The sequence below is a fragment of the Papilio xuthus genome, unplaced genomic scaffold (assembly GCF_000836235.2).
Source record: "Papilio xuthus unplaced genomic scaffold, Pxut_1.1 DF824992.1, whole genome shotgun sequence".
NCBI classification, from domain to species: domain Eukaryota; kingdom Metazoa; phylum Arthropoda; class Insecta; order Lepidoptera; family Papilionidae; genus Papilio; species Papilio xuthus.
The window spans coordinates 4,345,598-4,360,764 of NW_013533657.1; the positions used below are offsets into that span (position 1 = coordinate 4,345,598).

At 32.2% G+C, this 15,167-nt stretch overlaps 1 protein-coding gene across 4 annotated transcripts in view; it reads right to left on the bottom strand.

Moving 5' to 3' along the window:
• Positions 1 to 351: 351 nt before the first annotated feature.
• Positions 352 to 15,167, bottom strand: part of for (cGMP-dependent protein kinase for) — a 121,795-nt gene continuing 106,979 nt past the window's right edge. For all 4 annotated transcript variants that reach the window (XM_013324430.1, XM_013324431.1, XM_013324432.1 and 1 more), the window contains 8 exons: positions 12,973 to 13,114; positions 7,598 to 7,692; positions 7,339 to 7,485; positions 5,220 to 5,539; positions 4,455 to 4,542; positions 4,098 to 4,282; positions 3,292 to 3,508; positions 352 to 2,782 (listed from right to left, as the gene is read on the bottom strand). In XM_013324430.1, coding sequence (XP_013179884.1) covers positions 2,617 to 2,782; positions 3,292 to 3,508; positions 4,098 to 4,282; positions 4,455 to 4,542; positions 5,220 to 5,539; positions 7,339 to 7,485; positions 7,598 to 7,692; positions 12,973 to 13,114 — 1,360 coding nt within the window. In that variant the 3' untranslated portion in view covers positions 352 to 2,616. The remainder of the gene's footprint in view (positions 2,783 to 3,291; positions 3,509 to 4,097; positions 4,283 to 4,454; positions 4,543 to 5,219; positions 5,540 to 7,338; positions 7,486 to 7,597; positions 7,693 to 12,972; positions 13,115 to 15,167) is intronic.

A 15,167-nucleotide genomic window follows, 5' to 3' on the forward strand; every position in this document is an offset into this window, starting at 1 on the left:
GAGGGAACCAGAGGGGGTTTAGTGGGTAGGCTCCTTGTCCCTTTAGGGATGTGGAGAGAGTCCCACATAACCGGAGTGGCTTTCCCCGAGGCACCCGATATGCGTAACGCATTCCCCCTCTTAAAAAAAAGGGTATGCTCCGAGCCCTTCGGTGGGGACGTATAGTGAGCTGATGATGATAAAGCAATTTATAGGTAACTGCGAATGTCGACTGCCATATTTTTTCTGTGTTTTTTCTTTTGGAAATAGCAACTTCTTTTGTTTTAAAAAAAGAATTTCGTTCTTTGTTAGGTTAGGGTTAACAAAATGACAATTAAAAGTGAAATAATGTATATTTTTACATTCCACAAAAAACAATAAAGGTTTTTTTACGCGCAATAATTTTGTATTAAAACTATGATTACAAAAATACATGTTCTTGTTACATTTTATGATAAAACATAAACAATAATTCATCTAAGCAAAAATTAATATTTATTAAAATTTTGTTTTATACAATTAAATTGTATACTTAAAAAAGAATATTTACAATGAAAATGTGCGTAAAATTAATAAATGGAAGACTTAATATAAATTGACTTCGAATGGATTTAGGTTTTAGTCTTAACATAATGTCATGTTTCAAGTTAGCTACTCAAGGATCTTACAGTGCGACAAACTTTTCTGACCCGGTGAAAAAGGTATATAACGGTTTGTTGTTAGAAAACATGTATAACCTTATTAACTTTAGTTTCCAAGACCGAAATCTCTGTATAAAACATATCGTCATTTCAGTCATTATCTTGACAAAACAAAAATATATTTTATGGGAAGATTTCGGTCTAAGAAATCCACAGTCAGTCATAAAAATGTCACAAGACTAGGCGCTAGACACTAGGCAAGACAAGACTGAGCACTATCCTTAACATTTTGGTTGTTACTTATATCCACCGGGTCAGATAAGTTTGTCGGTCTATAGTTTAGTACATGACAAACTAAACTCATATATATAAGGCAACAAAGTTATTTAATAATTTTTACAATATATCTGTTACGTTTATTTTGTTATATTTGAGCACCGAAAGGATTTTAAATCAGCACTAAAATATTTAAAATAAATTGTATCACAATGCAAAAATTAATATAATTATAAATTTTGTGTTGAATAAATATAAAAGTGAATTTTTGATAATGATTTTAGGAACACTGTAATTATTGTTTACATTTTCCTATGATTTTTTACATATATGAAAACATTTTCATTATTAAAAGATCTTTAATTTCATTAGTGTTAAGTAAAACATTGGCTATTATATAGTTTAGAAATTATCTAAACATATAAAAATTATGTACAAAATAAATATACTTCAATAGTATGTCAATATAATCTGGTAACGTAGTTTTGGTACACCGGTCACCCTGTTGTAAATATTTTGTAATGATATTTAATATTATTGCGCAATTCCCGTACATATATTTATATTTTATGTACATATATGATTATATGAATCTTGTATGTTTTATTGGATAATTATAACATATATTTTACTATTTTCAAGTTTATTGTATGACCGGTTTTTTGTTCTATGGTTCTTTGATAAATGTAAAAGTTCGTATGAAATAAATTACACATTTTAATAGTTGGTTTCCGAGCCCAAAATCTCTGTATAAAATATTGTCATCTGTGTCATTGATAAAACAGAGATAACAACATTTTTAAAGAATAGTTTTTTTGTGGTTTCAGAAACCTACGGTAAATCTATAATAATAACGGTTACCATTGGCAAGCGCTGTATCTTATTTAAACATTAGTTATACTACAACTTGTGCACAAAAACATGAAGTTGCGATGCTCACTAACCTCTTACCTGTACTGTAAGTTACGGAACTATGACGTCATACAGAAGTATCATGTTTTTGTGCACGAATTTTATTAAAACAATTTAACTTAATGAGAAAATAACTATACTTATTAAATAAGGCGTTTTAATAGTAACAAGAGAATCGTATTAACAATTTAATTCGATGAAGATAGTTTCAAATTCGTTTTGTAATTTAAAAAAAAATACGTTCTTTAGAGAAAAGTGACTTTAAAATGGACCTTACTAATTGATTTATTCGATGATCTAAAGATCGATTAATTAAGTAAATAATAAAATAACTCGATTGACAATTCTTATTAAATTGATATCATCATATTTAGTAAAAGGAAAAACGACCTTATGTCATAAAACTTAAAGTTTAATTTTAAAAGAATGTATCGATTTTTTCAGTGGAGTTATCGAGTTGCGTTCCGAGTTAACAAAGATATTAAAATATGTGTCGCGATTAATTTTATCTGAACGGTAACCCTTCTTTTGTGTAGATGCAGACTAAAAGATAAAAATCAATAAAGGTAAAGTAAATTTTTATATCTTAAATACAAAATGAAAAAAATAATGTTTTCTGTTGCCTTTTTAAATGAATATGGGCAAATAAAGGCAAACTTCCTATTATTTGTATAGCGGAACGCAACATGGATTTTTAGTATCAACACTAGGACGAACGCAACTTGTTAGTTTACATCCTTAAATCGATTATTACTCGAGTGTAAAACATCGATTTTTTTTATATATAAAATCGATTTGAAGTCGAAAATTAGAATGTGGCGTCCCAACCGGAAAGGTCGTCCGGCGGTGGTTCGTCGGCATCGGGCGGGTACTGGTCGAAGTTGTGCGTGTCCAGTGCTGACTTCACCACTGGCGTGATGGGCGGTTCCAGCGTACGCATCGCCAGACCCTCCCAGTTAAAGCCGTCGAACCATCTAAAAATAAAAAGAAAAGGACGTTTTAATCTTGCTAATAATATAATTGGGAAAGTTTTGATGTAAAGATGGATGGATGTTTGTTGGAATGAATCTCAAGAATAGCTGCATGGATCTTGCTGAGATTTGGAATAAATGTAGAACTGAGTCTGGAAGAACAGATAGGCTACTAATTAAATTACATAAGATATTATAAAAAACTTATATAGTTCCGGGAGACCCAATTATACGCATTTTTCCTTCCTACATTTTTCTTATAAGAAAAGAATGGGGAAGTGAAATGGATTTGGTGAGAGATGGGACGCACAGGAAGGTACACCCTTTCTGTGCGTCCGTCGCATGTCTAGGTGCAGTGAGTTTCATAGCATGTATAGGCTAGATATACAATATATCCAGAAAATTTACAACACCACCGATAGATGGCGCTGTCACAGTTTTGTGCCTTCGATGGATGGAGCTGTGATTTTCTTGTGCCTTCCATAGATGGCGCTGTAACTTGATTAACTCACTTGTGCTTCTGTATCTCTGTGATGCCGCCCCGCTGGTATCCGAGCCGCTCCGCTGGGTTGTCTCTGCACAGTTTCTTGATGAGGTTGGCGGCGTTGCGCGTGATGCAGCGCGGGAACTCCACCGCGTCGATACCTTTCAGGATCTTGTTGTATGTCTTCATGGGGTCAGCGCCAGTGAATGGCGGCGAACCCGTCAGCAGTTCGAACATAAGGACACCTGGAGTAATAGATTAGTATATATTTGTCGGTGTCGCCTCGACTTCTTACCGAGTAGAACTGTATTCAAGGAGCCGGATACTTCAACTACATGGCATTCTTTTATTATTTGTGTGAAACATTAAATTAAATAAGAATAAACAATCAAAAATTATATTTATATATAACATAATACATGTTGATAATTAGTCATCGACCATTCTTTCTCTTTATGTTTCCTTTTTATATAACGATTGTTTTCACAAAACATGCCTTATTCATTTTATAAAACGAAAAAAAAAAAATAGATTTTAAAATATACTTATTAAGCGTACAAAAACAACTCTTAAAATATTTACCTATGATCCTTATAATTAGGCAAGGCCTGAATGCAAATAATTTTGATCGTTAACCATGAGTTTATAAGTTCAAAATCTAAAACATTATTTATTTCTGTCATTATCTTAGACAAAACGCAGTTGTTTTAACGGCGGTTTTGGTCTTAGAAACACACGGTAAATTACATAAGACAGTGACTTAATTTTTCCGCTAATTGCTTTTACACAAATATTTACCCTATTACGTAGTAATTTAGAATGTAATTTGCTTACCCAATGACCAGTAATCCGCGCTGATATCATGACCTCTGTTCATGATAACCTCAGGGGCAACGTATTCCGGTGTGCCGCAGAACGTCCACGTCTTACGGCTGGCCTGCAGCTTCTTTGAGAACCCAAAGTCTACCAGTTTCACGTATCCCTTGGAGTCCAGTAACAGATTTTCTGGTTTAAGATCTCTGTAAAAATTTGAATAAAATATTACAGCTCAAGACAGAATGTGTTTGAGAAATAATTGGCAAATTGGTTGGATTTACAATGATTACTATCTATATAATAGTCTATACAAATGGCAATAAAAAGGTTTAGCAACTCCTAACATTATATAATTATTTTATTTATCTTAATTACCGATATATAATATTTCTCGAATGTAGATAATGGAAAGCTTCAACCACACACGCTGTGTAGAACCTCGTTGTGGCATCGTCGAATTGTCCTGGAAAAATATAATAGATACTCGTATAAATTTACATTAATTTTGGGACTTGAGAGTTTTGTTGTGCATTATATATTTGAATACGGTTTATTTCTTGATATCTCTCACTATAATTGTCGATATCAGAAGCCTTAAAGTTTGTAACTATACATATATTCCATAAAATTTTATTGGTCTGATTTAGAGAGATATTTTTTCGTATACGTTGAGTGGGCGAGCTGATGTGCGGCAATGACTACATCGTAGCGTACATGTCCTTTGATCACTTAGTTGAATTTCCTTTTTAAGTACGATCTTGACATCATCTTTATGGTACATGTTTTATACTTAAGGACGTTAAATAGATTTAAAAAAATCTTGCTTTTTTAATCACATTAAAACGTCTTTGTGGGGTCAACTCCGAGAAATTAAGTGGAGAACATTAATGAGGAATCATTCATAAGGGGCATAAGGGCCTAACCATAAAAAACTAAGACAATGTGTCAATAAAATTAAAGCCAACACTTTTATCGCTCTCTCATAGAATTTAAACATTACCAGAAATCACGATTATCGGAATCAAGAACACGTGTTCAACTTAACAATGTCGAATTGTATTTTTGGAGTAATACAGTAACTCAGTTACTAAATAATGTTAAGTTTTTAAAATTGAGCAAACAATATCGAAATAAACTAACCTCTATCTCTCAGTATAGTCCAAAGTTCACCACCGAGGCAGGTTTCCATCAACATGTATAAATATTTCCGATCTTTAAATGTCTTGTATAGTTTTACTATAAATTCGCAGTTCATTTCTGACATTATCTCTTTCTCCGACATTATGTGTTGTTGCTGTCTCGTTTCAACGATCTGTGCTTTCTTCATCTGTTTCAAGGCAAACGAACGACTCGAGTCGCCTTGTATTTGCACCAGCTCGACTCTTCCGAAACCGCCGATACCAAGGGTGGCAATGATACGTAAATCTGAGAGACGTAAGTTGGCGAATTCTTCGTTAAGCCTGTAATTACACGAATATTTTGTTAATACATTTTTTATTGTTCGTAAATATATATGCCAATTTTACGACTATGATAAAAAAAACTAACGTACTATGTAAACTATCGTATGATGAAACGCAAATGCAAGACAAAACTTTTAACATACATACAATATACGACGCATAAAACATGAACATAAAATAGAGTACCAAAATCTAGTTTTTTTTCTTTCTAATGTTATTTTATATGTATTTATCAAGATAATTTGAAAAATGTAAGACGAGGGTAGGGGTAAAAATTGGGTGGCTTACCATAGACTACCTAGGAGCCATTGATTTTTTTGTAAAAGACAGATAGGAAGTCCACGGTTATTATTAAGAGTTAATATAAAACATTTTAGTATCAAAATTATCTATCTCTTGTGAAATAACTTTAAAAATTACTTTGCAAAAAACTTAAAACGCCAGCCAATCACCATGTCGCATTCCATTGTACACGAACTTCACATCGGTGGCGACAAAAACGCGGGAAAAATTACTTCGTGCTTGTTTAAAAATGAAATTTTCTATGCTAAAAGATGAAAGTTAATTACCACACTTCGAATAATACTTCTTCTGTATTATTTCGTAATTTAAATGCTTATTAAAAGAGAAAGTGTATAATAATAAAAAAATCTACTATAGAAATGCTAATATTGTCAACTTACCGTATCATAACAAATCCGAATTGTATGCAATAAATAGAAGAACTAATTAAAATTGTACAAAGAGATTTTAAAACTATGACTAAATATAAAATTAGTGTTTCGTAACAAAGATAGTAATACAATGATGTTTTTCGTTTTCTAAGAGCCTATTTTTGTGCGTGTCGAAAACAATTTAGTTACGGTATGAACTTGACACGGGCCAATAATACTTGATGACGTTTTTATACGGAACACCGATTCTGGGACAAGGAACAATTGTTTGCGATTACCAAAAAGTTTCTAACGCCGAAAGCCCCGTTTAAAACATATTGTTATCTCTGTTTTATCAAAAATAATGACAGGGATGGCGATATGATTTATACAGAGATTTTAATGTCAAAAACCCACGGATAGAGATGTACAAATTGCTGTAGGTTTGGTGTACATAAAAGTGCAGATACAGTCAAACTTTCAAATATTAGACATTAATAATAGTCTAGCGATAGGCACTTTCCATTTTTATAACTATTTTTTTAGTGCATAACAGCTTAGCAACAGTTTCTATAGTATGAATAATTTTACGTTGTCCTTCGTAAATAAATCGAAAATTAAGTGAATTTTAGTGTACTAACTGATAAATGATGTAAACAGCTAAATTAAGTAAGAATAAACATATTTTTAGTAATATTATCACTAATTTTAATTGCTACGTTATGTAATTGTAACACATCACAATTTAATTTATCAACGCTCAAAGTCAGAAGAAAATATTCCACGCAAAAAATGATTCTCGTATTGTTTTATAATTCAATTTCCTTGTTAATTTATATCTCAACTAAAATGTCAAATGATGATGGTTTTGGAGGACAAAAATCTATGAGCCGATCCCACATAAAGGGATAAGCACCCATTCGTACAGGCGCTTTTTTATCGCGCGTTAAAAAAACGTTTAAGTAAAACAAATGCATTTCTATGTATCTTTTTAAAGTGGACCGCATTTTATAACGTGTTGTTGCATTTTGAACGTTGCGCGAATGCTATAAGGGTGAATTTAAAACGTTCGTCGCTCGAGAGTCGCGCGTAAAAAAGCGCTCGTGCAAATGATAATTAAAATAAAACACATTTCATTCGTACCTTTGTCTGCTGTCACCTTCGTCCTTATATTTCGTGCGGATCTCATCGAGGGTGGATATGAGCTGGTTGAATGTCTCTCGGTCGATGACCAGACACGTTGTGCCTTCAGGAGAGTCGCAAATGATATTCGCCGTTCTCAGGTCATCCCTGAAATTAATAAAACAATGAATAGAGTTAGAAGCCGATGTTACATTAGAAAGCGATTAGATAAAGATTATGTTACACAGTATATTAACAGATTAATTCACATTCTCCTTACCCTTGTAATGCTTTCTCTCCAAAGAAATCACCCTTCGTAAGAGTTCTGATGAACTTCTCATCGTTGCTATTAGGCTGCTTTTGTGTGACTTTAACCTGAAAAAAAAAGAAGATAATTACAGAAGTATTATAGCTCGGGAAATAAATTATTCATATTAATTACTGCACGTTTTGGTCACAGAGATGCACAGCATATAGATTTATAATTTTATCTTCTGTTACTTATGGAACACCCTGACCTTATCAAAGTTCATGTCGTTTGCTTCAAGATACGTTAAATAAATAAATAATACAAGACCTATAAACATAATGCATCCGTATTATGGTAATTTACTTTTTCCCTGTATTTCCCTGTACGCGTGATAAAGATATGCAAAATAAAATTTCCCCTCGAGCCTTTAGAGTAATAGAAACAGTAGAAAGGTACCAGGAAAGTTGGCTTACAACTATATATCGGTATTAAAGTAACTTTCCATAAAGACAACTCTCGAGATGCCGCAAGAGCAAAAAGTCAACGTAAGAACTCGTATCAACATTCTATCACATCTTTTTCTTGCATTCTAATGAAAATAATTATTATATGTTTCATTTACCCTGCCACCCCCAGGACCATAAATGCGTAATTAAGCATTCTTTTAACGTAGATTTCTCATATTATATTATAGTTACACTAAGTATCTGCCTTAGTAGACATTGACTCGGAAAAATACGGCTATGAAAATTATAACGTTTATTTATTTCTCATAGTCAAGTAATGATTTAATAATGATTTATTTAAACCAAAAACACATAGAAATATACATCAGTTGTTGGAGCATCCTTTTAAGTAATAATACCTTAAATAATATCATAACAATTCATATAAAATTGGATATTTACAATACTTTAATTAACGTCCGCTTTTAAACGGTGCGATTTTCGTCCGTGTGAATCCGAAAACACGTTTTAATGTTATATCAAGTGTTTTAGTAACAATAAGAACTTCGTAAACATGTGTACATAACAAAATGAGTAGGAAATGATACCTATCGCATTCTCGAACTAAAACGAGTTTAAATCGAGTAACTCTGTAACTAAAAAAGTTACATCCACTAGCGCACCTGTTCCTTCCGCCCATTTCATAATCATAGATAAGTCTAATAAAAACTCCTTTTTTAATTATCATTGTCATAAAAAAAGAGAAACATTAGTATAATCTTAAAAGCTCTAAAGCAAATAACAAATTCAAATATTAAAAAAGAACCCGTTACATAAAAACTATTTAGATAAACATCGATGAGATAACAACGGAAGTATGAGATAACGTTGCCTAAGGCAATAACCGTATTGCAATGAACGGACTCGGTTGAAAGAATCTAAAAGCAACCTCTTGGGGTATCCACTGTCGATAAAATTGAGTAAAACATATTGTCATCCTTCTCATTCTCTTTGAAAAATGAGAGACAACAATATCTTAAAGTGATTTGTATAATAGAATTAATAATTATATGTAGTTTCTTATATATTTCCACCTGAACAAATCAATGTAGAGACTTGTTTACTTTCTTTTTGATACAGTTAAGAAAGACGTTTCGTTTCATGTCGAATATTAAATGAGTGTTGTAGAAATCGCAATGATTTGGCAAGTTTGCGATTTCTCCTCGTAAAATTAAAAAATCGTTTGCACATACGAAAATATCTCTAAAAGTGTTGAAAGTAATTACATTTATTTATGTTAGTGCTTAAAAAAGATACCAATTATTAGTCATTTTTTACTATGCACAGTACACTAGCGTAGTCGCGCCAGTGGAAAAAAGTTTTAAGACAGTTGGTTCCTATCGCATACCTAGATACTTAGGGATAGTTCCTATCCCGGAGGCTTAATTTAGTCCTCTTTCCCTTCCCACCCTCTTTCTTATAAGGAGAGGATGTGAGCGGAAGTGAATTTTCCAGATGGGATGATGTATGGAAAGGGAATATATTTTCTTTCTGTGCATCCTCCCCTCCGTCGATTAAAGGTAGGCAACGCATATGCAATTGCGTATGTCTATGAGCAACGTTTGAGGTGGCCGCTCGCTCGTTTGCCACCTTATGATATAAAAAAAAAACATAGCTTGACATTATGACGTCATATCACGAATAGGTGCTAGTGAGATTGACTTAAAACCTCTTTCGATTGTACAAAATAAACATTTCATCACAGCTTCAGTTTTAAACGAATTGATAAATGTGGTAAAACAAGAAAAACTCGTCCTAATTGATAAACACGGTCAATTCAATGCTCTATTTGATATTCAATAGTCAACAGTTTTAAATTCTAGGTGAGTTATGTAAGTGGTCTAGATATCAAATAACAGTGTAAACGAATTGCAATATTACTAATAGACTGTTTTTATTATTTATTATTAACAATAAGCAACGATTTAACAATAAAAGTGGACGTAGTAAAGGTCTAAACTCTAAACACACAAGTCAAGTCACTAAAGTAAGGTACCGTCAAAGACAAAACTGTTTAAAAGTATTTTATATTTATTTTTGCCATGTTACAAATTGTCCTAAATTGCATTAAATAAGAAATTTCAGTGACGATACTTATACGCCAATTAAATTTTATTTCGCAATATACTGAAACTACTAGGGTTCAATAACTCTTTTGTTTTTTTAAATCTAAATTTTCCCAAAGGGATACATACCTACCGTTTAATTTCATAGCGTAGTACCAAAGTGTCTGGACAAACCCGCAATGGGTTTATAGACACTTTTATTGTAAATTTGTATTTTATTCCTAGTTTATATAAATAAATAATAATAATACATTTTAAATATTCACCTGAGCAGGTTTATACTCGTTATTATATGTTTTGTATATTATTCATATAATATTATGTGTAATATTAAAAACAATGACCACACGATTACCATAACAAAACATATAAACACCGTAATAATGAAAGCATTTCAAGGTAGACAATTTCCCACACGGATGTACTAAAATTGTGACCTCAGAGCGTGCAATCGCGCAGGCCCCTCGACCGGCGTGCTTTGACCTTGTGGGCACAATAGACTGACTTCGGCCCCACAGCCTCCATACAACTCTTGTTTAACATTTTACTCACACGTACGATCCATTTTGAATAGCCAGCCGCGTTTACATACGCGCCACGCATTTAACATACGTTCTCTTGACAGTAGAAAGTTAAATAGTAATAAATTCTTTAATCTATAACAAATATCATGTATATTTAAAACATTGCATAATATTCTGTGCAATAAGCTTACTATTAATAAAAATATTGATATACTTAATTACAATTTTATTTAGTTTTTGTAAGATTCTTCAATTATGGCAATTTGTCCAAGACATGGCAAAGAGGTAAGAGAGAATACGGACTAAGTGCTAATCTTTTTGCACATTTTTTTTCGTCGATTGTATAAAATAAAATCCATTTGATATGTTATAGGACATATTTTTATCATGTATTTGACATTTTGGTACGTTTTATAAAAATTAGTCATATATCGCATTGGTCAAGCGGTGGCAGTTTTGGAATAACAAATCTGAATTAGCGAGCGTTCCGTTCTATGCAGATACTTTGTTACCAGCTGAGTTAAATGCCAAGGTGAACCGGTCGCACAATCACCGTACTGTCCCGACAGACATGAATATTACGATTATACACGAGCATAATCTTACGATATGTTCTATACTTTAGAATATTTACATGAAGTTACTACGTACATGACTTTAAAAGAGAAAGAAATTTTCACTTAGAAATAGAACGACTATTTCTAACAGAAAATGTTTCAACAAGGATCATTTTGGAAGCTTATTATATCTTATAAAGGACGATATGATGCTAAAAAGTCCAAAAAGTAGATTCTTTCCTGTAGTTTTAGTATACTTATAAGGAATCGGTTTCTATTACTACTATATGTTCTTTGTCTAACAGTGATCGTCGTTTGTTTGTTGACGCAATTTATAAGGGATTTTGGCTTGTTAAAATTATTCATTTTGTTTGCCAATTGTTGAGTTTATTTATAAATTTAAACAGATATATTCGTTAAGTATTGATTCTATCGCACTCTCAGTGATAATATCATAACATGAATCGCAGAACGCAGAACTCAGAACTGTCTGTTTACAAAACACCGATGCGTGGTATATGCGGAGTCTGCGTTGAAAGTTGATCCGTGGGATGAAAGTGAAATTGCTCACTTTCCAGTTTAACATCTTTGCAAACACCAGACGCGTTAGTATCAACGCAATTGAAATAAATTACTGGTACAAAGCGATCGGCAGACGATGAGTCGACGAAAATATCTAAATATCTATTGTTATTTTTTATAGAATTTTTTACCATTACTAAAGAAACTCAAGTTCCGAGTTATTATTGAAAATTGTTCTTTTATTCGTGATGCGACAGTCAAAATAATTAACTTTTTTTACTAGTTAATTCATGACGTAAATCACGATTTGTAGATGTAACTTAGTATAGCACATATCGCTTTATACTAATATTATAAAAATATTTTATTGTTTGTCGCTTGTTTGCATTGAATGTGCTCCGAAATTACTAAACTGATTTGGAATATTATTTCACTATTGAGAAGCATATCCCCATATATCATATGCTATATTTATTGATGTTTTTTCTCATTACGCGCGAAGTCGCTGGCAATTGCTAGAGCGTTATCAATTTATAGTTTACAAATTAAAAAAAAATGTAGACAATTAATAAAGTGATGCGTCAATTCTATTCAACAACTAAGAAGGAATACAATATACTTTTGTACAGTAAGACAGTAAAAACCAATTTTAAAGTTGCCGCAAATCAATATGCTTGTTATGAGTTTGGTAGTGAAAATATTTCTACTTCAGTAAAGTAAAATTTCTCACGGGTTAAGCGGAAATTCGGACTTATAACCACTCCTTGCATAGTAATCAAGCAATTATGCGACATAAAGATATTTGCTACAACTTATCATTTAGCACGTTTGTGTTTCGCTAAAATAACTTTTGCATTATTCGTTAGTTTCTGAGACTAAAATCCTTCTATAATATATTGTCACTCCCCCTATTATCTTTGACAAAGCAGAGGTAACAATCTGCCTTAAAAGGGGATTTAGGTCACAGAAAAGTTTACGCTAGTATACGATTTTTAAACATGTAAAAACAGAGTTGCTATCCCCTTTTTTTCAACCTTTTCTAAAAAGGAAAGTTTGGGTAGAGGTAAAATGAAATGAAGATGAATTGGAAAAGATTTTTTTTATATTCCACATACGAAAAAAATAGGCAACGCGTCTGCAACATTATGTTGTAAATGTTTATGAGTAGCTTTTGAATAACTTCAAGTAACTAATAAGTAAGTTAAAAATATACAACAGTTTTAGACATACCTGTCCTTTAGATATGATGAAGAAGGTATCACCTCGCGCCCCCTGTCTGATTATGTAGTCACCATTCTGGTAATGAGTCTCTTCTAGTACATCTGAGATCTTGATTAATGTGTCCTCCGGCAGGTTTTTGAAGATCGGAACACTGCGAACAAATATATCATGTTGTTACAGTTGTCTCTATTTTTTTGAATAAAAATGAAAGGGATAGCGATGTTTTTGTATTTCAGCTCTGATGGGTCTCAGTTTAATTTGACTTTGAAGCTAAATATTTTTGTTCTTGGTGGACTACAACATTAATTATATTCCATGAGTCATTACTAAAATTCGTTTAGTTATTTGACCTTTTTCAATTAATAAATTTAAATATCAAAAGTGAATGTTGATTTAGTTTTAAGACTTCCTCAATATCAAGATGTGGTGAAAATGAAACAATAAAAGTAATTTAAGGTCAGTTGATTATTCAAGTATGTTTGGATTGAGAATGTCATTTAATAATATTTAAATATTATTAATACTTTCATGAATAAAATAAAATGATACGCAAGAGAATTTCAATGTAAACCTATGTTTAAAAATCTTAATCGCTAATTATAGGACCTCGGTTAAATTTGAAGTTGTAACACAATAAATATTATTCCGACTAAACTGATATAAAAACGGCTAAACACTCACGTATATTCGTCCGGTGGCGGCACCGACTAGTTTCGAGCCCATCGGGGGCCCTTCATCAGGATGAGTGGTTCTGGTATTATTTCGCGGACGCGGCCCGTCGCCACCGGACGAATATACGTGAGTGTTTAGCCGTTTTTATAACAGTTTAGTATAATGTCTCATGAAAGTTTTTATAATTTAATTATTCCGACTTTAGAAACCCAGTTAAAGAGAGTAATTTACTGAGGTAATGACTTAGTATTTTATATCGTCTATGCCTGGTATCTCAAATGTCACGCACATTATTTATAATGAATCAAATTACTGGGTAAGTATGTCATATAATACACGAGTAGCGTTTGTGAAACGTAGCCTGTCTGTGTCAACATGTTTAATTATAACTGAACGGATGTTAATGCAAACATCTCTCGGAATATGATAGTAAAATTCCACTGACATCTTCCAGATTTGTATAATACACAACGGATGTCTGAGAAGAAAGGTGACAAGCTTAAATATTAATGTGGCAACAAAACAAAAAGGTTTTATATCGTATTTGTTATTGAATTTCACTGAATCATAACCACTGGACGAGTAATGTTATACGTATCAACGTAATGACATGATTTTAGTCTCATAACCGTTAATTGGTCACTTAACTAGAGCTTTAGTGCAAATTTAGTGTGAAGGACTAAAGAACTGCTCAAGTAAGCTTTTAAATTAAATAACTCGTAACAATAATATTATATAATTCTGTCATTTATAATACAATCGTATTTTGTTCTTGCTTCATGAATGTGTTTATTTTATTTTCGTAAGTATATATTACTAAAGCAAAATACGTGCTGAAATAAACATTCGATAGAAGCGCAGTACCAGTTTCCAGAGCCAGTTGCATTGATAAAGGATATCACGTCCTCGGTGACACATCGGTCCGAGTGAAAGGCCCGCAAACACAAATGTCACGATCCAAACGAACGCGACAAACTATTTCGCAAAGCGTAAGTCGCTTGAGCAACTCTACAGAGATTGAATTTCGTAAAGACTTTGTTTCAAAGAAGAAAAAATAAACTACATTCGAATCAGAGCACAACTATGTACATAAGTATATTTCATCTCATAATACTTGTCTCATTTCATTTATATGGTTTACAGACATGAACAATAGGCTTTCAACATAAGGTAACCATTAAAAATAAAATTTCAAGTCAAACTTAATTTTTGTTATGAATGATTCTGTGGAAATAGTAGAGGGAAAATTATGGTTTAATTTAACCGTCCTTAACTATATTAATAATATATGCATAAATATATCATTTTGAAGACTGAAAATAAACAAAGTTGTCCTCTTTTTTAGCCGATTTAAAAAGAATGAGGTTATCAATCCGTCTATATTTTTTATGTTTGTTACCGCGTAACTCCGCTCCTGGTGCTTCGATTTTGTTTTTTTTTATTAAAACGTAGTGCTTGCATGTGGATCTTATTTTTAATTAATTTTTAAACTCACTATAAGTCTAGTAGATTTTATATAACTTAATTAATAC